This window comes from Ovis aries, chromosome 14 (assembly GCF_016772045.2).
Source record: "Ovis aries strain OAR_USU_Benz2616 breed Rambouillet chromosome 14, ARS-UI_Ramb_v3.0, whole genome shotgun sequence".
In the NCBI taxonomy this organism is placed as follows: domain Eukaryota; kingdom Metazoa; phylum Chordata; class Mammalia; order Artiodactyla; family Bovidae; genus Ovis; species Ovis aries.
This window is the reverse complement of record NC_056067.1, coordinates 51,326,428-51,348,160: the sequence shown is the minus strand read 5'-3', so window position 1 is coordinate 51,348,160 and position 21,733 is coordinate 51,326,428. Positions and strand designations below refer to the sequence as shown.

Genomic DNA, 21,733 nt, shown 5'->3' with positions numbered 1-21,733 from the left:
CAAATTACAGCCCCACCATGGAAGATGGGCAGTTTAATTTTAAGGAAAGAAAGGATGAACTGGAAAGACGTGATCAAGACTGCTTATCCTATGGAGTCAGAGAACAGGTCCAGGAAGGAATAACATTTCAGCTAAGTTGGGAAAAGACAAATCTTTTATGACAAGGAGCAGTCCTCCATACCTTCTGGGGCCCTCCTCCCCCCACCTCAAATCTTACCACCAGGTCTTCACCTGTCAATCAAGCCCCCAGGAGGGACAATTGTGATGTGTATTGATTTTCCATTGGGACCCCAAGGAAGGGAAAGGAAAACAAGAAGATCCTGCCTGGTTAACCTGAGCACATTGAGACCTTCCCAGTCAGGTTTCTTTGTGGAGGAAAAAAAAAAAACAAAGACCACACCTGCTGAGAAAGTGGTTTATTGATTGGACCCACACACAGGGGGAACATGGTGGAGATGTAGGGAAAGGATTTCACCTCTGTCTTTCAGAGCATCACCTTCATGCTTGAGATTTCTTGATTTTCTTCACTGAGGTTTCAAAGGCTTGATGCATCCATGGCCAACGGTGGATGCCCTGGACAGTAACTGAACATAGTTTTGGGGTCAATGTTAACGAGTCTATTTTGCTTCTCAGTCAGTCCCACGGAGGGCAAAGGTCTCTTTCTCCTTTGCTCTCTGCTCTTCCTGTCTCAATTCTGCTATCTCGCATGTGCTCCTAAGACTCTTGTCCTCTCTCTGCCCCTCTCTCCCCGTCTCTTCTGCCTCGTCTTGGCACCGATCCTCCCCAGATCCTCCTCCTTCCATTTGTCATCCTGCAAACTCCCTTTCTCCTTCCCTCGGGGACTCCCCTCTCTCCAGTGTTTGCAGTTTGCCTTTGTCTCGCCCTCTGTTTCCCTCTTTTGTCCCCTTTCTCCTCTTCATCCTCTCTGCATGTTTCTCCTCGTGAAACTCTGCTCCTCACTCTTCCTTCTGCATGTTTCTCCCCAATCCACTCCCTCCACCTGCCTCCTCTCTCTTCACTGGGCATCTGACTCCACCTCTTTATCCAGCTCCATCTCTTCCCTGCTCACCGCTGTCTCTTCCCACCCTCCCTGGCCACTCTTACCTCTTTTTATGGCTAGCAATACTTCCAAGCTCCATCCTGGTCGTAGTTTGGAGAGAGTGAGCACCAAGCCCCAAAAATACTCCCAATTTTTGTGCAAGTCTCATGTTTCTTGCCTCCAAAGATAAAGGGAAAGACACAGTTGGCATGGTCTGAAAAATAGAAGGGATGGGTGAAACATTAATTGCGGGAGGGTTGTTTTTAATCACGTCAGGAGAAAAGGGGGCTTCCCTGGTGGTCTGTGGCAGAGAATGCCTTGCAATGCAAGTCAAAATGCTTTCTGTTTGAACATGGGTTCGAACCCTGGTCTGAAAGATCCAGCAGGTGGAGGAGCTGTTAAGCCCAGGCACCTCAACTACTGAGCTGACACCCTGCAACTACAGAAGCTTGTACTCCTAGAAACCTGTGCTTCCCGACAAAAGAGGCCACTGCAATGAGAAGCCCAGACACCAATGGAGAGTAGACCCCACTCACTGCAACTAGAGAACTGGGCATAGCAACAAAGACCCAGAGCCACCAGAGAGAGAGAGAAAGAGAGAGAGAGAGAGAGAGAGAGAGAGAGAGAGAGAGAGAGAGAGAGAAAGGGACATGAATGGGACACCTGGGGCTGGATCAGGAGACGCCTGAGACTACCCTCTCAGTTCAGTTCAGTTCAGTCCTTCAGTTGTGTCTGACTCTTTGCGACCCCTTGCTGCATGCCAGGCTTCCCTGTCCATCACCAACTCCCAGAGCTTGCTCAGACTCGTGTCCAAGGCTTCCCTCTGGGAGGCAGTTATGGACTTTCCCCCTTCATCTGGGGAGCCAGGTGCTTCTCACACGAGGACAGGCTGCACACTCACCGCTCTCAGAACAGAATTTCCATCTTCCTACATAGTCTGCATCAAGGGAACACCACGGGAATATGGAACCATGGAATGTGCAGTCAAAATGCCTTTTGTCTTTGTAGGTGAATGGGAAAACACATTCTTCATCTGAAAGAAGAAAGACATTGTTCGCTTCTTTGGCACTTAGGGTTTCATGATGTCTGTGGTAACTCTGGCGAAATCTCCATCCAAGCCTGCCCATCAGCCCCAAACCTGCTGTGTACAGAGCCCCTGCTGAGCATCAGGGATGTCAGGGTCAATGTGGTGTGGTCCTTCCCTCAGGGACTAGGAAGGCTTCTCTAATTTTGGGAAGTTTCTACTTTATTTATTTATTTTTTTGGCAGTGAAGAAAATTTTACTTAGAAATATAAGCCTGTCTATGTGCTGTTCTGTACTTAGTTGCTCAGTCGTGTCTGTTTATAGATACAGAGAAACTGGTATAAAGAGTGACCACTACGTTGCTTCCGTTGTGTCCGACTCTTTGAGACCCTATGGACTGTAACCAGCCAGGCTCCTCTGTCCATGGGATTTCCCAAGCAAGAATACTGGAGTGGGTTGCCATTTCCTTCTCCAGGGGATCTTCCCCACCCAAGGGTTGAACCTGCATCTCTTACGTCTCCTGTCCTGGAAGGCAGGTTCTTTACCACTAGCACCACCTGGGAAGCTGTAAAGAGTGACTAGTGGACATGTTAAAAAGATATAAATTGGGAGGTTTTGTGCACAGATGTGAATTTGGGGGAGTTTCTACTTTAGCCTCTGACACCAGCTCTGAAGCCTGGACCCTATGTTCAGAGTCCAATCCCATCGTCTACAAAACATTCACCCCCGATGCTGGCTTGGACACCCCCTGGGGGTATGTGTGTGACCGAGAGGGTAGCATTAGCTCATGCTTGTGAGGCATCTTTGGAGAATCCCCGTCACAGTTCCCCGGCCACGCATGTTAGTTTGTTGCACTGGGCTGTTCTTTTCTTGTCGTTCGCTTCCCTTGTGGATCATCTTGAGGATCTGCACCGGGAACACTACCTTCGTGTGATACCTCAGAAGACTTGTCTCGGGTAAGTTCATCATCTGGAGGAAAAGCAGGAGAAAGGGAGACCGATGGAGGAAGAGCAGGAGCAAAGCAGCGTCAAGGTTTGGTGGAACAAATTGAGAGAGTAACGTGGACATATATACACCCCCGTGTGTAAAATAGATAGCCAGTGGGGAGCTGCTGTATAACGCAGGGAGCCCCGCCCAGCACTCTGCTGTCAACCTAGAGGGAGAGGATGGTGGGTGGGGTGGGAGGGAGGGTCAAGAGGGTGGGGACATATATAGTAAAGTGAAGTCGCTCAGTTGTGTCTGACTCTTCGCAACCCCATGGACTGTAGCCTACCAGGCTTCTCCGTCCATGGGATTCTCCAGGCAAGAATACTGGAGTGGGTTACCATTTCCTGTTCCAGGGGATCTTCCCAACCCAGGGATCAAACCCGGGTCTCCCGCATTGGAGGCAGACACTTTAACCTCTGAGCCACCAGTTTGTGTGTGTGTGTGCTGAGTCGCATCCAACTCTTTGCAATCCCATGGACTGCAGCCCGCCAGACTCCTAAACCCATGGGATTCTCCAGGCAAGAATACTGGAGCGGGTTGCCGTCTCCTCTTCCAGGGGATCTTCTCAACCCAGGGATCGAACCAGTGTCTCCTGGACCTCCTGCATAGGCAATCACATTCCTTTACCACTAACCCCATGAGATGCCCATATGCATATATAAATATATGTGTATATGTGCACACACATACGTATATATGGGCTTCCCTCCTGGCTAAGATGGTAACGAACCTGCCTGCAATGCGGGAGACCTGGGATCAATTCCTGGGTTGGGAAGATCCCCTGGAGGAGGGCCAGGTAACCCACTCCAGTATTCTTGCCTGGAGAATCCCCATGGACAGAGGAGCCTGGCGGGCTACTGTCCATGGGGTCACAAAGAGTTGGACATGACTGAGCGACTAAACACACACACACACACACCTCTCTCTATATATATGCACCTATGGCTGACTGGAGATGTTGTAGAAACCAACAAAGCACCATAAAGCAATTATCCTTCAATTAAAAATGAAAAACCAAAGCCACGATAACAGAAAAATAACAACCAAAAAAGAACGAAGCAGGGCCGCAACCGGAATATCACCTCTAGTGGGACCTGCCCCGCGTCTCTAGCTTTTATCTTCTTGTATGTTTTGGAGTCCTTGTTCCCCCTGGACAGACACACTTGCTGACTAGAAGGCTAAGAGAACAGGTGAGGGAGACACCGGGCGGTCCTCACCACTTGCCTCTGGACCCGCATGGATCCAGCTACAAAGCACAGGCACTGTCGTAGCAGGCAATGCGCAGGGCCTGCCTGGAGGCCACGCTGTCCTTCCCACGGCGTTCCGGAAAAAAATCTGAACGGACTTTTTGGCCAACCCGGTATTTCAAACAGTTAGCTCTACAAAGATAGAAATACTCTTCATTTGGACAAGACAGCCAACGCTGGGAGTAGGCTTCCCATGTCTGGGACAGTGCGGTGGAGATTTAGGAATGAGGCAGCTCCCAAAAAGGCCTTTGGCTTTACTGCCAAACTCACCTGGGTTTCAGTGTCATGGGGTTGGTGGGAAATTAATAAAATGTGAAACCCTTCATAGCGTCTTGCCCTTGGGACATACTCAAGAAATGGGAGATATATTTGTAACCACTATGATTATTCTCGTGACTTTTACGCTTCGGTCCATGTCTGGGGCAGGCGCTCTCTCACCAGGTCTAGCCCATCTCCCCTCTCTCACCTCCGTTCACAGGGTGCAGCTGCAGAATCACAGACACGCCGGCCCAAATCAGAAAGAGCCCCAGCCACGGCGCCATGATAGCCTGTGCTCCTGCGACTGACCGGCATCCATCTGCTCCTTTTGTAATCGGTGACCTCACCATCCCTTCAGCCTGATAAGAATCAAGCTCACCTGGATGATGCTTGATCATTCCCCAGGCTGAGAGCAAGAAGTTCAAGTTTATCTCTCAGATGGAAAGTACAGGACCTTGGCTGGCACTTTCGTGTCTCCAAGCCTCAGTGGTTTGAAAGGTATTTAAAAGGAGACCTAGGTCCAGTGGTTATGAATTCGACAAGGCAGCAGGGAGCGATAGCAGGAAGCGAGATCTTAATTCCCTGCCCAGGAATTGAACCTGGATGAGAACCAGGAATCCTAGCCATCTGCCAGCAAAGGCTAGATTCTAGAAGCAATTTTTCCCTGGATCTTTGCTCCCAGTGAAAAATGCATTTGTCATGGAGGCAAAAACTTTGAATGCAGGTACAAAGTTTATTGTTAGAGACACAGAGCAACAGCTAGTGGGAGAGCACACGGAAAAACAGTTCAGTTAAGTTAGAAGCAAGGCAGAGACGCACAACCAGAAAGGGTGCGGGTGTCTGCTTTAGTGAAGAGGAGCGTGGCAAAGAGACCCTTAAGTCATTTATATAAGTGAGTTCTTCAGGGTGTGTGTTTATCTTTAGCCAATTATCTGGTTTCCTTTTCTACACCTAACCTACCCTGGGGCCCTCCCCTGGGTGCTCATGCACCCCTTCAGCCAGGATGGATCTCCAGTGAAGGCTTCTGGGAGGAGAAAGACTCATTATGGCCTCCTGTTACTCCTGACTTTTGACCCACAAGGAGCCTTTCTGCACACTTGGAGTGGCTCACTTCTTCCCAAAAGTGGAGGGTTGGGAGTGTGGAGACCCCTTAATCCTTTATTCAAACAGGGTTTTTCCCCTCTTTGTCCTTGCCTTGATTATCACCTTGACAATTGCCATGAACCTTAAGGTGTTTACAAGAGACAAAGACTGGCTATTACCCTTGTTTCTATTGTTACTCCCCATTCCTGAGAGCAAAAGGTGGTTGAGGGTGAGTGCCTTAATTAGAGCTCATCTGTCTCTTGTCTCAGAAAATGCTAACAGTTCTAAGTATTTAGCCTGAAGCCCACTTCCTCATATCCCATGAAATGCAAACAGGAGGCTAGTTGTAAATATCTAACCTGGAACTCACTGATCTCCTGCCTGAGTTAAGACTCCATGCTTCCGCTGCAGGGGACAAGGGTTCAATCCCTGCTCAGGAGGTTAAGATCCTGCCAGCCACATGGTATGGCCAAAAAGAGAAAGACACTACTGACTTCCCAGTTGTAAGGACCACTGATAGTCCATGGTGTGAACTGTTCTAGAGTCAGGCAAAATATCTTTTCAGTTCAGTACAGTCCAGTTGCTCAGTCGTGTCTGACTCTTTGTGACCCCATGGATCGCAGCAAGCCAGGCCTCCCTGTCCATCACCAGCTCCTGGAGTTTACTCAAACTCATGTCCATCGAGTCATTAATGCCATCCAGCCATCTCATCCTCGGTCGTCCCCTTCTCCTCCTGCCCCCAATCCCTCCCAGCATCAGGGTCTTTTCCAATGAGTCAACTCTTCTCATGAGGTTAGATATGCCTAATCAACCACTTAAAGCAAGCAGAGTGCCACGTGACTCTGTAGACGATAGTTTCGGATATTTTTTGCAAGGAAACTAAGAAACATAATGACTTGGTTGGTTGCTCCTAAAGTCATCGTACTAAATGGTGAAAGAAGGTGAGCTCAGGAATTCAAACTTTCAGCCCAAGTGCTGCCTAAATGACTTGAGAGTTTCTTGATGCCTTTCTCCTAGAGCTGCATGGCTGAAATCTGGAAATCAAACATAGAACCTCATCTTTCCACTGACAGATTTGGCAACTTGATTGCAATGCAAGTTGAACCCTCAGCCTCCCTGTATGCCTACATTTGTTATTGTTGTTTCTTTGTTTCTTTTGATCACACTTTGTGTCATGGGGATTTGTTAATTCTGAGACCAGAGAGGGAACCCCAGCCCCCTGCAGTGGAAGCCTGCAGTCTTAACCACTGGACCACCAAGGAAGTCCCTGTCTATCATTTTAATTGTTCTTAGCATATAGGATTTATGGTATAAAACTTTATCTATTTCTTTTTTGGTCTTCCCTGGTAGCTCAGTGGTAAAGAATCCGCCTGCCAGTGCAGAAGACACAGGTTCTGTCCCTGGGTCGGGAAGATCTCCTGGAGAAGGACATGGCAACTGACGCCGTTATTCTTGGCTTGGAGATTCCAAGGTCCGAGGAGCCTAGAGGGCCACAGTCCATAGGGGTCACAAAAGAGTTGGGCGCAACTTAGCGACTAAATAGCAACAAGAACGGCAGCATAGCTGCTTCGCTGTGTTAGCTTCTACTGCAGAGAAGAATGAACCAGCCGTGCACACACACATATCTCCTCCTTTTTGAGTTTGAGTTTCCTTCCCATTAGTCCCTGTCTTTACTTTTTTTTTTTTAATAATAATTTTCATTTATTTCTTTGTCTTTGCCTGTGCTGGGTCTTTACTGCTCCAAGGGCTTTTCGCTAGTTGTGCCAAGTGAGGGCTATGCTCTGGTTCCAGTGCTCAGGCTTCTCATTGGAGTGGCTTCTCTTGCTGTGGAGCATAGGTTCTAGAGCACAGACTCGGGAGAGGTGACGCACAAGCTTAGTTGCTCCAAGGCACATGGGAATCTTGCCAGATCAGGGATCGACCTCATGTCTCCTGCATTGATAGATGGATTCTTTACCAATGAGCCACCAGGGAAACCCTTCCTAGCATCTTTGATGTTAAAAATAATTTCTTGTGGAGTTCCCTGGTGATAGAATGGTTAAGATTCTACACTTTCACTGCCCAGGGCCCAGGTTCAATCCCTGGTCCGGGAACTATGATCCCACAAGCACCCTGGCAAAAAAACAAACCAACCAACCAAAAAAAAAAAAAAAACAAACACACCCAACAATAAAATAAAACCCACCAACAAAAAACCCACCCCAAATAAAACAACAATTCTTGTTTTAGATGAAAGCATAGACTCAATGAGAAACTTATACCAGACCTAAGAGATAGAAATAAATGTAGAGAGAGAGAAATAGAGACAAAGAGGGTGGGAGAGAAAGCAAAAGGAAAGAGATGGCTTTTTTTTTTTTTTTAAGGTGGGGTGCGGGCACAGAATCAGTGAGAGTCATAGCAGATTCCCAGTATTAGGAGGAGGATGGAGGTATGCAGGCTGCCTGAGAAGTGGACCACTGACTCTACCCCTTGCCATTCAGTAGTACTCGTAGGATCAAGAGAAACAGCCGTGCTGTTCCGATCATCCTCTATCCAGCCCACCTTAAATATTAGAAGAAAACCAAATACCCATCACCCAACACTGTGCAGATGAGGCTGACAGCAGTGTGTGAGCCTTGTATATTCACAGTCTGGGGAGGAGGACATTGCACACCATGTGGGGCCACCCAGGGTTTGCACTTTGGTGCAGAGCAAATAAGCAGGGGCTGCAGGCTGCTTTGTAGTAACAAGAGGTGGAGGTGTCCCCTGGTTCTCTTGGTTTGAAGGAAAAATCCAGTTATGAAAATTCATGAAGTTGATGCAGGGGGTAATATGCATATAGATGAATCCCTGGGAGATGTCTAGGACTTTCTGATTAGTATCAAGAACATTCAATCTGTAAAAGAGAAGAACTCATTCTCCACCTCTCCCGCTGACTGATCAATAGTTCAGACTATGGAACCCGGTGTGAGCACCCAAGGAACTTTCTTATATTCTTGTTTTGTATCTTTTTAAAAGCATATGTATTTTTTCTTTTTGTTTATTTATTTGGCTGCTTCGGGTCTTTTAGTTGTGGTGCACAGGCTTAGCTGCCCATCAACATGTGGGATCTTAGCTCCTTGACCAGGAATTGAATGCAAGTACCCCTGGTGGCTCAGAGGTTAAAGCGTTTGCCTGCAATTTGGGAGACCACGGTTCGATCCCTGGGTCGGGAAGATTCCCCTGGAGAAGGAAATGGCAACACACTCCAGTATTCTTGCCTGGAGAATCCCATGGCTGGAGGAGCCTGGTGGGCTACAGTCCACGGGTTTGCAAACAGTCAGACACGACTGAGGACTTCACTTTCACCCTGATGCTGAAGCTGAAGCTCCAATACTTTGGCCACCTGATGGGAAGAGCTGACTCATTGGAAAAGATGCTGGTGCTGGATAAGATTAAGGGCAGAAGGAGAAGAGGGAGACAGAGGATGAGCTATCTGGATGGCGTCACTGACTCAATGGACATGTGTTTGAGCAAACTTGGGAGACAGTGAAGGACAGGGAAGCCTGGCATGCTGCAGTCCATGGAATTGTAAAGAGTCACACAGGTCTTAGCTACTGAATAACCCCTGAGTTGCAAAGCAGATTCTAAGCCATTGGATCACCAGCAAATTTCCTATTCTTATTTTTAAAAAGAGCTTTACTGAAGTAGAGGCTTCCCTGGTGGCTCAGATGGTAAAGAATCCGCCTGTAATGTGGGAGACCTGGGTTCCATCCCTGGGTTGGGAAGATCCCCTGGAGAAGGAAACGGCTACCCACTCCGTCATTCTGGCCTGGAGAATTCCATGGATAGAGGAGTCTGGAAGACCACGGGGTTGCAAAGAGTCAGACACAACTGAGCAACTTTCAAAAAAATTACTCAAGTATGGTTTGCATGCTGATCAAAAATCCACCTGTTCGATGTGTACAGAGCATTGTAGGAAGAAATTAAGAAGATCTAAATCAATAGAAAGACATTCCACGTTCATGGATGAGGAGACTTAACGTTGATAAGATGAACATACTCACTAAGTTGATCTTGCTGTTTTTATTTTTGCTGCTTTCCCTCGTCTCCTGCAGGTATTCCCACATGTGTATGTTGCTAAACCCGATAGTATCCCACGGATTGCCAAGGCTCCACTGAATTTTCTTCATTCTTTTTCTTTTCTTCAGGTTGGATAATCTCTATTGACCGATCATTAAGTTCACTGATTTTTTTATTTTGCTAGCTCAAATCTGCTGTTGGGGCCCTCAAGTGGGTTTTTTTTAATTTTTGTTATTATACTTTCCAACTTCGGAATTTCCATTTGGTTCTTTTGAAAAAAACTTCTCACTTGCTATTAGTTTTCTCTATTTGATGTATCAATATCATTAAACTTTCTTTTAAATCTATGCCATGGATTTTTTTTTTTTTTAGCTCTCAAATTTTTCTTTTCTTTTTTTTTTTTTTTTTACTGAGGGTACAGTAAATAGAGAGCTTCCCTGGTGGCTCAGTGCTAAAGAATCTGCCTGCCATAGCGGGAGACGTATATTCGGTCCCTGGGTCTGAAAGCTCCCCTGGAGAAGGAGGTGGCAACCCACTCCAGTATTCTTGCTTGGGAAATCCCATGAACAGAAGAGCTTGTGGGCTATAGTCCATGGGGTCAAAAAAGAGTTGGACACGACTCAGCAACAACAACAACATAATTAATAGACTTTTAGAAAGAACAAAATAATGCCATTTTCAGCAACATGGATGGGCCTAGAGATTGTAGTACTGAGTGAAGTAAGTTATTTGAACATATTCATAATATAAACTTTGGAATCTTTGTCTGGTAAAAGTCTATCATCTGAATCTCTGAAAGACAGTAACTTCTGATTGTCTTTTTGTGTGTAAAGTTCCCTTTTCTATATCTTTGCATAGCTCATACTTTTTGTTGAAATCAAACATTTTATTTTATTAAACATTTTTTTTAATATTGGCTAGAGCTGTTTAACAATGTTGTATTAATTTCAGCGGTTCCATTATCCATGTGTCTATTCTTTTTCAAATTCTGTTCCCATTTAGGTTATTACAGAAAATTGAGCAGAGTTCCCTGTGCTATAGAGTAGGTCTTTGTTGGTTATCTATTTTAAATATAGCAACGTGTATGTGGACATTTTATTTTTATTTTGCCTTTTAAAATTGAGGTAGGTTGATATACAGTGTTGTATGTCTCTGGCATACAAAACAGTACTTCACCTTTTAAAGGCTTATTTCATTCATAGTTATTATCAACTATTGGCTATATTCCCCGATGTTGTACAATATGCCCTTGTAGCTTATTTATTTTATTCATCGCAGTTTTTACTTCTTAACCCTCTACTTTGCTCTTCGCCCTTCTCACTGCTGTGGCTTCTCTTGTTGCAGAACATGGACTCCAGGGTGCATGGGCTTCCAAAGTTGTGGCGCGTGGGCTCAGCGGTTGCAGCTCCCGGGCGCAGGCTCGATAGTTGTGGCCCGTGGGCTTAGTTGCTCTGTGGCGTGTGGGAACTTCCCAGCCAAGGGATGGCCCAGTGTCCTCTGCGTTGGCAGGCAGATTCTTTACCACTGAGCCACCAGGGAAGCCTCTGGTTTCCTTTTATTTTGATTGAAGTGTTTTTAATTAAAACACGTTTTTTTCTGTTGTAAGTTTAAAATTATTTATTTTATGTCCTGGTTTGAAGCGAGGTTCTGCATCTCTGGCCTTAAATCAGAGGACAAATATTCTATCAACACAACCTTCTTGCGCAGTGATTAGAAGTCTGTGTGCCTCTTCCCCGGATGGGGACTGAAAGTCCATCACTAGTTCTCTTGATTCCTTAGATAGGCACTGGGTGCTTTTCATGAGGATAAAATTTTGTGGCTAGGCTCTTTCAGACCCTTCATTGTTTCTGCCACTTGTGAATTTAATCGTCTTTCAACCAGACCCAGTTAGTGATGGAAATAATATTTGTTTAAAATTCCTGTATGTTTTAAAAAGAAAAGTGGCCCTTTTGATCAATACCAAGGTATGTCAGGTTCTGCACTTAGGAGTGAGGCCACCCACGGTGAACACAGTCCATCCTGACCCTCCTCCAAATTCCTTCCCCCGTGGAAGATGGGCAGTTTAATTGTGAGGGGAGAAAAGACGAACTGGGAAGGCATGATGGGGACTCCTTATACAGGGGCATCAGAGAGGAGCTCCAGGAAGGCATAACATTTCAGCTAAGCCTGGAAAATCTTTATGACAAGGCCCATGGGATCCTTCTCCCACCCCACCTCAAATCTTACCATGGGGTCTTCACCTGTCAATCAAGCCCCCAAAAGGGACAATTGTGATGCATACAGATGTTCCATTGGGACCCCGAAGAAGGGGAAGGAAGACAAGAAGATCCTGCCTGGTTAACTGGCGCACACGGAGACCCTCCCATTTGATACACAGGTTTCTTTGTGGGACAAGGACCACACTTGCAGAGAAAGTGTTTATTGATTGGACCCATGCACAGGGGGAACATGGTGGCGATTCAGGGAATGCATTTCACTTCTGTCATCAGAGCATCACCTTCATGCTTGAGAGTTCTTAACTTTCTTCACTGATGTTTCAAGGTCTGGATTGCACCCATGGCCACGGGTGGATGCGCTGGACAGTAACAACATGGTCCTGGGGTCAGTGGTAACGAGTCTAGTTTTGTTTCTGAGCCAGTCCCACAGAGGGCAAAGGTCTGTTTCTCCTTTGCTCTCTGCTCATCCCATCTCAGCTCCTACTGTCTCATGCCTGCTCCAAAGACTCTGTTATCCTCTCTCTGCCCCTCTCTCCCCGTCTCTTCCTCCTCGTCTTGGCACCGATCCTCCCCAGATCCTCCCCCTTCCATTTGTCATCCTGCAAACTCCCTTTCTCCTTCCCTCGGGGACTCCCCTCTCTCCAGTGTTTGCATATATGCCTTTGTCTCGCCCTCTGTTTCCCTCTTTTGTCCCCTTTCTCCTCTTCATCCTCTCTGCGTGTTTCTCCTCCTGAAACTCTGCTCCTCACTCTTCCTTCTGCATCTTTCTCCCTCATCCCCTCCCTCCACCTTCCTCTTCTCTCCTCACTGGGCATCTGACTCCACCTCTTTATCCAGCTCTGTCTCTTCCCCGTTCACCCCTGTCTCTTCCCATCCTCCCTGGGCATTCTTACCATATTATTATTATTATTGCTAGCAATACTTCCAAGCTCTATCTTCGTCGAAGTTTGGAGAGAGTGAACACCAATATCTTCTAGTAACACTCCCAGTTTTTGTGCAGGTCTGATAAGACTTGTTTCCATAGATAAAGGGAAAGACACATTTAGCGTAGTCTGAAAAACAGAAGGAATGGGTGAAAACATTAATTGTGGGAGGGTCATTTTTAGTCTCATTAAGAGAAAGGGAGGCTTCCCTAGGGGTCAATGGTTAAGGATGCCTTGCAATGCAAGGGACATCAGCTCGATCCTTGGCCTGAAAGATCCCACAGGCGGAGGAGCAATTAAGCGTGGGCATCTCAACTACTGAGCCAACCCGATGCAGCTAATGAAGCCAGCGCCCCTTTAGCCTGTGCTCCTGAACAAGAGAAGCATTGCACCGGGAAGCCCACACACCAACAGAGAGTAGACCCCACTCGCTGCAACTAGAGAAAGCTCTTGCTCACTAATGAAGACCCAGAGCAGCCAAAGAGAGAGAAAGAGAGGAAGGGATGTGAACAGAACACACGGGGCTGGGTCAGAAGATGTCCGAACCTTCCATCTAGGAGACAGTTTTGACCTTCCCCCTTCATCTGGGAAGCCATGGGCTCCTCCTGTGAGGACAGTCTGCACACTCACCTGTCTTACTACACGATTTCCGTCTCCCTGTATAGTCTGCATTGAGAGAACACCAAAGGAATATGGAATCATGGGATGTGCAGTCAACAAATTTTATGCCCCTGTAGATGAACGGGAAAACACATTTCATATCTGAAAGAAGAAAAACATCGTTCGGTTCTTTGTCTCTTAGGGTTTCATGATCTCCGTGGTAATTCTGGTAACGTCTCTGTTTCAGCTTCCCGGGTGCAGAGCTCCCTGCTAAGCATTGGGGATGTCAAGGTCAGCACGATGTGGCCCCTCCCTCAGGGATTAGGAAGGGTTCTCTAACTTTGGGCAGTGTTTGCTTTATTACATTTTTGACAATGAAAAAATTTTATTTAAAAATATATGCCCATTTATAGATACAAAGAACTGGATGTAAAGAATGACTAGCTGGCACGTTAAAACTACATAAATTATGAGGACTGGTGTGCAGATGTGAGATGGGGCAGTTTCTACTTTAGCACTTTGGTGACACCAGCTCTGAAGCTTGGACCCTGGGTTCAGATTCCAGCCCTGCCGGCTATACGTTGTTCATGTCTGATGCTGTCTGGGGTCGCCCCCTTGGGGGACATGCACAGCTGCCTCCTCCCGGGACTGAGGGGGTGCAATGAGCTCCTGCCTGTAAGGTGCCTCTGGAGAATCCCTCGGTTGCCCTGCCGCACATGGTAATCTGTTGCACTGGATTGTGGCTTGTGGTCTTTCTCTTCCGTTGTTGATTACCTTTGGTTTCTGCACCAGAAGCAGTGTCTTTCTTTTCTTCAGGAGGAATGCAGTAGTCCTCAGACAGCTGCTGATCTGGAAGAAAAGCGGGAGCAGAGGAGATGGACGGAGGAGGGGCAGGAACAAAGCAGGTCGTCCCCTTCCCCTCCTGCCCCCAATCCCTCCCAGCATCAGGCTTAGGCGGGACGAATTGAGAGCATAACTTCGATACATACACACCACCCGGTGTGCAACAGACAGCTAGTGGGGAGCTGCTGTATAACGCAGGGAGCCCAATGGCGCACTCTGTGTTGTCAACATAGAGGGGTAGGTTGAGGGGTGGGGTGGGAAGGAGATTCAAACAGGAGGAGATATATATATATCCCATATGCATATATAATATACACATATTTATGTATACATATATATATACACATATTTATGGATGATTAACGTTGTGGTATGGCAGAAACCAACACAACATGGGAAAGCAGTTATCCTCCAATTAAAAATAAAAAACAGAAACAAGAGAACAGAAAAAGAGCAACAACCAAAATAGAACAAAGCAGGCCTCCACCAGAATACCTTCTGTGGCAGGACCTGCCCTGCATCTCTAACTTTTATTTTTTTTTATATTTTGAAGCCCTTGTTTACCCTGAACAGATATACTCAATGACTAGAGGGCTAACAGAACGGGTGAGGAAGACCCTGACCTGCTCTTACTGCTTAGCTGTGGACATACATGAAATCAACCACAAGGTCAGACTCAGCTGTGTCAGTCTGTTCCTAGGATATGCCCTGAGTCCACACTGTCTCTCTTATTTCTTGCAATGTTAAGGGAAAACACAGACTGAACCCAATATTCCAAACAGTGAACTCTCCAAACATCAAAAATTCTTCATCTGAACAACGTAACCAACCCTGGTCTAGGCTGCCCATGTCTGGGACAGTGCCGTGGAGATTCAGGGGTGAGACAGCTCTCAGAAAGGATTTTGGCTCTGCTGCCAAACTCACCTGGGTTTCAATTTCAGAGAGTTGCTGGAAAATCAAATACCATGTGAATCCCTTCACAGCATCTGGCCTTTCCGGCATACTTATGGTAGACGTATTTGCCATCACCATGGCCGCCTGATATGAGTAGCTGACTCTTTGGAAAAGGCCCTGATGCTGAGAAAGATTGAAGGCAAAAGGAGAGGAGGACGGCAGAGGGTAAGATGGTTGGATAGTATCACTGATTCAACAGACATCAACCTGGGCAACCTCCAGGAGACACTGAGGGACAGGGAGGCCTGGCGGGCTGCAGTCCATGGGGTTGCAAAGAGTGGGAAACCACTTAGCGACTGAACATCAAAAAGATCATTATGATTATGTGACTTTTGCACGTCAATCCGCATCTGGGGCAGGGTCTTTCGCACCAATTCGAGCCTGTCTCCCCTCTGTCACCTCCAATGACAGGGTCCAGTTGTAGAAGCATAGACGCGCCAACCCAAATCACAAAGATTCCCAAACACAGTGCCACGGTAGCTTGCTCTCCTGTGGCTGACCCACGTCGATCTGCCCAACATCTCTTCAACCTGGTAAGAATCAACTTCACCGGCACGGGGCTTGATCACTGCCCAGCCTGAGCGCATGCTGTTCAAGTTTATTTCTCAGGTGGAAAGTACAGGACATTGGCTGGCATTCTAACGTCTCCAAGCCTCAGCGGTTTGAAATACATTTAAAAGGAGACTAAGGTCCAGTCCTTACGATTTCAAGGAGGCAGAGCAGCAGAGAGTGCCAGCAGGAAGCGAGATCTTAATTCCCTGCCCAGGAATTGAAGCAGCCTGGATAAGAACCTGGAACCCTAGCCATCAGACAGCAAAGTCTAGACTCTAGCAGCAACTTTTCCCTGGATTTTTGCCCCCAGTGAAAAATCCATCTAACAGAGGCAAAAACTACAAATGTGGGTGCAAAGTTTATTGTTAGACATAGCACACGTGGAAAGCACACAGTGAGAAACAGTTTGTTTAATTAAGACAGAAGCAAGGCAGAGATGCACACCAGAGAGAAAGGGTGCGGGTGTCCCCTTTAGCGAGGCGGACCGCGGTAAAGAGGTGGTGAAGTCATTTATGTAAGTCAGTTCTTCAGGGGCTTTGTTTACCTTTTGCCAGTTATCTGGTTTCTTTTCCTACACGTGACCTACCTTGGGATCCTCCTCTGGGAGCGCATGCACCCCTCAACCAAGACAGATCGCAAGTGAAGGCTTCTAGGAGGAGCAAGACTCATTATGGCCTGCTGTTATCCCCTGACTTTTGACCCACAAGGAGCTCTTTTGCACACCTGGAGTATCTCCCTTGTCCCAGAAATTGAGGGAGGAGAAACCCCTTAATCCTTTACTCAGACAGGGTTTTTCCCCTCTTTGTCCTTGCCTTGATTATTACCTTGACGATTGCCATCCTGGTTTTCTCAAGGTGTTTACAAGAGACCAAGACTTTCCATTAACCCTGTTACTTCCGTTCTAGAGAGCAAGCAGGAGGCTGATGGTAAAGGCTTAACTGGAGTCCTTCTATCTCTTGTCTCAGAAAACCTAAATATCCAGCCTGAAGCCTACTTCTTCAGACCCCATGAAATCCAAACAGGAAGCCAGTTATTATTTTTTTTCTGATTTAATTTATCTTTTATTTTTTCTTTTAGCAAACATTAGATAATATGAACAAAATTATACTGTTAACTATAGTTACACATCCTTATTTGCTTTATATGTTATAAACATACTTAAGCATATAACATTCACTGAAGTAAATTAGACATATTCCAGAACTCTGACACATAGTTTTCTAAGTCAGGACAAAAGAAAGCTTATCAGATTTTCCTACAAGACCAGCATCATACAGCAAACTAAACTAGTATATGCTGCTTTTAACTTAACATGTGCCATTTTTCAGACTTTAATTTTAGGTCACAGCTAAAATAATTTTTGGAGAAGGCAATGGCACCCCACTCCAGTACTCTTGCCTGGAAAATCCCATGGGCGGAGGAGCCTGGTGGGCTGCAATCCATGGGGTCGCTGAGAGTTGGACATGACTGAGCGACTTCACTTTCACTTTTCACTTTCATGCATTGGAGAAGGAAATGGCAACCCACTCCAGTGTTCTTGCCTGGAGAATCCCAGGGAAGGGGGAGCCTGGTGGGCTGCCATCTATGGGGTCGCACAGAGTCGGACACGACTGAAGTGGCTTAGCAGCAGCAGCAGCAAAATAATTTTTATCTCAAGTTTTATGAAAGAACAGAAGCTGAGACATGCAAATCCTGTCCATAACCAGTTATAAATATCTGAGCTGGAGCCTATCTCCTGCCTGAGTTAGGGCTCCACGCTTTCACTGCAGGGGGCATGGGTTCAACCCCTGGTCAGGGAAATAAGATCCCACAAGCAGCATGGTGTGGCCCAAAAATGACTGCTGACTTCCCAGTCATAAGCAGACCACTGATAGTCCATGGTGTGAACTGTTTTAGGATCAGGCAAAATATCTGTTAGATATGCCTAATCAATCACTTATAACAAACAGGGTGTTATATGGTTCTGTGGATGATAATTTTGAACATTTTGGGGGAAACTAAGGAATATGATGACCTTGGTCTGTTGCTCCTGACATCAGCACACAAAATGATGAAATAAAAAGATGAGCTCAAGAATTCAAACTTTCAGCCCAAGTGCTGCCTAAGTGACTTGGGAGTTTCTTGACCCCTTTCTGCTAAAACTGCAGGGCTGAAATTGCTGGAAAATCAAACACAGAACCTCATCCGGCCACTGGCTGATTTGGCAGCTTGATTACAATGCAAGTTGAACCCTCAACCTCTCAGGGTGCATACTCTTTTTTTTTGTTGTTGTTATTTGTTTTTTTTTTTGGTCACCCTTTGCGGCATGGGGGTTCACTAGTTCCATGACCAGGGATGGGACCCAGGCCTGCAGCGGAACCCTGGAGTCTTAACCATTGGACCAGCAGGGAAATCCCTCTATATAGTTTTTACTGTTATTAGTGTATAGGATTTATAATGTATACCTTATTTTTTTTTTTATTAACTAACTTTTATTGCAGTATAGTTGCTTTGGTCTTCCCTGGTGGCTGCTCAGTGGTAAAGAATTGTCCTGCCAACGCAGAGGACACAAGTTTGGTCCCTGGGCTGGGGAGGTCTCCTGGAGAAGGAAACAGAACTCAGGCTAGTATTCTCGCCTTGGAGATCCCAAGGTCTGAGGAGCCTGGCAAGCTACAGTCCGTGGGGTTCACAAAAGAGCTGGACATGACATAGTGGCTAAACAGTAACAATGTAGTTGGTTTGCCATGTTGTGTTAGCTTCTACTGCATAGCAAGATGATATATAAGCATGTATGCATATGCATATATGAATATATATGCTTATATGAATATATATGCATATATGCATACATGTATATATATCCCCTCCTTTTTGAATTTCCCTTCCATTAGTCCCTGTCTCCTGTTTTCCTCTTTTTTTTTTTTAATTTATAATTTTTACTTATTTACTTGTTTTTGGTCTGTGACGGGTCTTCATTGCTCCAGCAAACAACAACAAAGGACTTTCCGCCAGTTGTGAAAAGCAGGGTCTACCCCCTAGTTCCAGTGCTCAGGCTTCTCATTGTGGAGACTTCTCTTGTTGCCACGCACAGACTCTAGGGCACAGATTCAATAGTGGTGGCACACAAGCTTAGTTGCTCCGAGGCATGCGGGATCTTCCCAGATCAGGGACCGATCTTGCGTCTCCTGCATTGGCTGGCAGGTTCTTTATCACTGAGCCACTTGGGAAACCCTTCCTAGCATCTTTGAGTGTGTAAAAAAAACTTTTTTTTTGAAATTCGCTGGCGATGGAATGGTTAAGACTCTGCCCTTTCATTGCCTAGGTTCAATCCCTAGTCTGGGAACTATGATCCCACAAGCACCAAGGCAAAAAACCAAACAAACAACCAGACCAGAAACCATCCCAAACAAAAACAACAACAAAAAACCTCTTTTTTTTTTTTTTTGTGAAAACCTCGACTCATCAAGAAATTTATGCCAGATCTGAGTGATAGAAACAAATATAGAGAGAAATAGAAACAATGAGAGTAAGGGAGAAATAAAAAGGAAAAATAAGGCAGGTTTGTTTTTTTTTTTTTTTTTAGTGTGGAATGTGGGAGTAAAAACAGTGAAAGTGAAAGTGAAGTCGCTCTGTCGTGTCCGACTCTTTGAGACCCCGTGGACTGTAGCCTGCCAGGCTCCTCTGTCCATGGGATTCTCCAGGCAAGAATACTGGAGTGGGTTGCCATTTCCTTCCCCAGGGCATCTTCCCAACCCAGGGGTTGAACCCGGGTCTCCCGCACTGCAGGCAGACGCTTTACCCTCTGAACCACCAGGGAAAAACAGTGAGAGTCACAGCAAATTCCCAGTATTAGGAGGAGGATGGAGGCATGCAGGCTGCCAGAGAAGTGGGCCTTCTGCCCCTCGCAGTTCAGTAGCACTGGTAGAGTCATGAGGGAAAAAGCCATGCTGTTCTGACCATGTTCTGTTCAGTCCACCTTAAATATTAGGGATGAACCACACACGCGACACGCGACACCCGACTGCGCAGATGAGGCTGACGGCAGTGTATGAGCCTCAGATACTCACAGCCTGGGGAGGAGGACATCCCACATCACGTGGGGCCACCCAGGGTTTGCACTTGGGTGCAGAGCGAATAAGCAGGAGCTGCGGGAGGCAGGCTTTGTGGCAAGAAGAGGAGGAGGTGCCCCCTGGTTCTCTTGGTTTGAAGGAAAAATCCAGTCATGAAAATTCATGAGCTTAATGCAGGGGGGATAATATGCATATATCCTGGGGGATGTCTAGGACTTTCTGATAAGTATCAAGAACATTCAATCTGTAAACGAGAAGAACTCATTGTCCATCTCTCCTGCTGACTGGATAATAGTCCAGGCCATGGGACCCAGTGTAAACACCCATGGAACTTCCTTTTATTCTTTCTTTTTTTTTAAGTCTCTATTTTTTCTTTCTTTCTTTTTACTTATTTATTTGGCTGTTTCGGGTCTTTAGTTGTGGCATTCAAGTTTAGTTGCCTGTCGACATCTGGGATCTTAGTTCCCTGACTAGGGATTGAACCGGTACACCCTGTGTTGCAAAGCAGATTCTTAGCCACTGGACCATCAGGGAATTCCCTATTCTAGTTTTTAAAAAGAGCTTTGCTGAGTATAGTTTGCATGCCTATCAAAAACCCACCTGTTTGACGTGTACAGCGCATTGCAGGAAGAAATTAAGAAGACGTAAATCCACAGAAAGACGTTTTATCTTCATGGTTGAGGAGACTCAACGTTGTTATGATGGCAATACTGGACAAATCGATCTCACCATCATTTCTGCCCCTTTCTTCTCCGGCTGATATTCCTATGTGTGCATGTTGCTAAATGGGGTAGTGGCCCACGGATTGCCAAGGCCTTGTTGAATTTTCTTCATGCTTTGATTTTTCTAAAATTGTGCTTAGTCGCTCAGTCCTGTCTGACTCTCTGCGACCCCATGGACTGTAGCCCACCAGGCTCCTTTTTCCATGCGGACTCTCCAGGCAAGAACACTGGAGTGGGTTGCCGTTTCCTCCTCCAGTTTTTCAGACTGGATTATCTTTATTGATCTATCACCTAGTTCACTGATCCTTTTGTTAGCTCAAGTCTGCTGTTAGGGCCCTCTAGTGAGTTTTTTGTTGTTTTTGTTATTGTGCTTTCCAACTAAGGAATTTACATTTGGTCCTTTTGAAAAAAACATTCTAATTATTGGTATTCTCTATTGGATGTATCAATATCATTACATTTTCTTTTAAATCTGTTTGTTGTTTTGCTCAGTTGCTCAGTCATATCCAACTCTTTGTGACCCCATGGATTGCAGCATGCCAGGCTTCCCTGTTTTTCACTATGTCCTGGAGTTTTCTCAAACTCATCTCCATTGAATCGGTGAGGCCATCCAACCCATCTCATCCTCTGTTGCCCTCTTCTCCTCCTACCCTCAATCTTTCCCAGCATCAGGGTATTTTTCAATGAGTCAGCTCTTCACATCAGGTGGCCAAAGTGTTGGAGCTTCAACTTCAGCATCAGTCCTTCAAATGAATATTCAGGGTTGATTTCCTTTAGTTGATTGACTGGTTTGATCTCCTTACTACCTGAGAGACTCTCAGAAGTCTTCTCCAACACCACAGTTCAAAAGCATCAGTTCTTCAGCACTCGGCCTTCTTTATGATCCAACTCTCACATCTCTATATGACTACCGGAAAAACCATAGTTTTGACTATATGGAATTTTTATTGGCAAATCAATGCCTCTGGTGTTTAATACACTTTTATAGGTTTGTCATAGCTTTTCTTCCAAGGAGCAAGGATCTTTTAATTTCATGGTTGCAGTCACCGCCCACAGTGATTTTGGAGCCCAAGAAAATAAAGTCTGTCACTGTTTCCAGTTTTTGCCCCATCTATTTGCCATGAAGTGATGGGACCTAATGCCATGATCTTCATTTTTTGAATGTTAAGTTTAAACCAGCTTTTTCACTCTCCTC

General features: G+C 46.0%; 2 protein-coding genes across 2 annotated transcripts; both read right to left on the bottom strand.

Annotated features, from left to right (window-relative positions):
• Positions 1-402: 402 nt before the first annotated feature.
• Positions 403-4,857, bottom strand: BSP1 (binder of sperm 1). Its single transcript, NM_001143665.2, is given in 5 exon segments — positions 403-584; positions 1,105-1,253; positions 1,941-2,072; positions 2,988-3,032; positions 4,764-4,857. Coding segments are annotated over 4 exon segments (390 nt in total). The 5' UTR covers positions 4,840-4,857; the 3' UTR covers positions 403-584; positions 1,105-1,116.
• A 7,950-nt stretch (positions 4,858-12,807) lies between these two features.
• Positions 12,808-16,379, bottom strand: LOC114117902 (seminal plasma protein A3-like). Its single transcript, XM_027977935.1, has 5 exons — positions 16,354-16,379; positions 15,615-15,745; positions 14,193-14,267; positions 13,449-13,580; positions 12,808-12,947 (listed from the first exon to the last, which is right to left on the bottom strand). Exons 1-5 carry the CDS (start codon positions 16,377-16,379, stop codon positions 12,808-12,810), a joined length of 504 nt encoding a protein of 167 aa, XP_027833736.1.
• Positions 16,380-21,733: the final 5,354 nt, after the last annotated feature.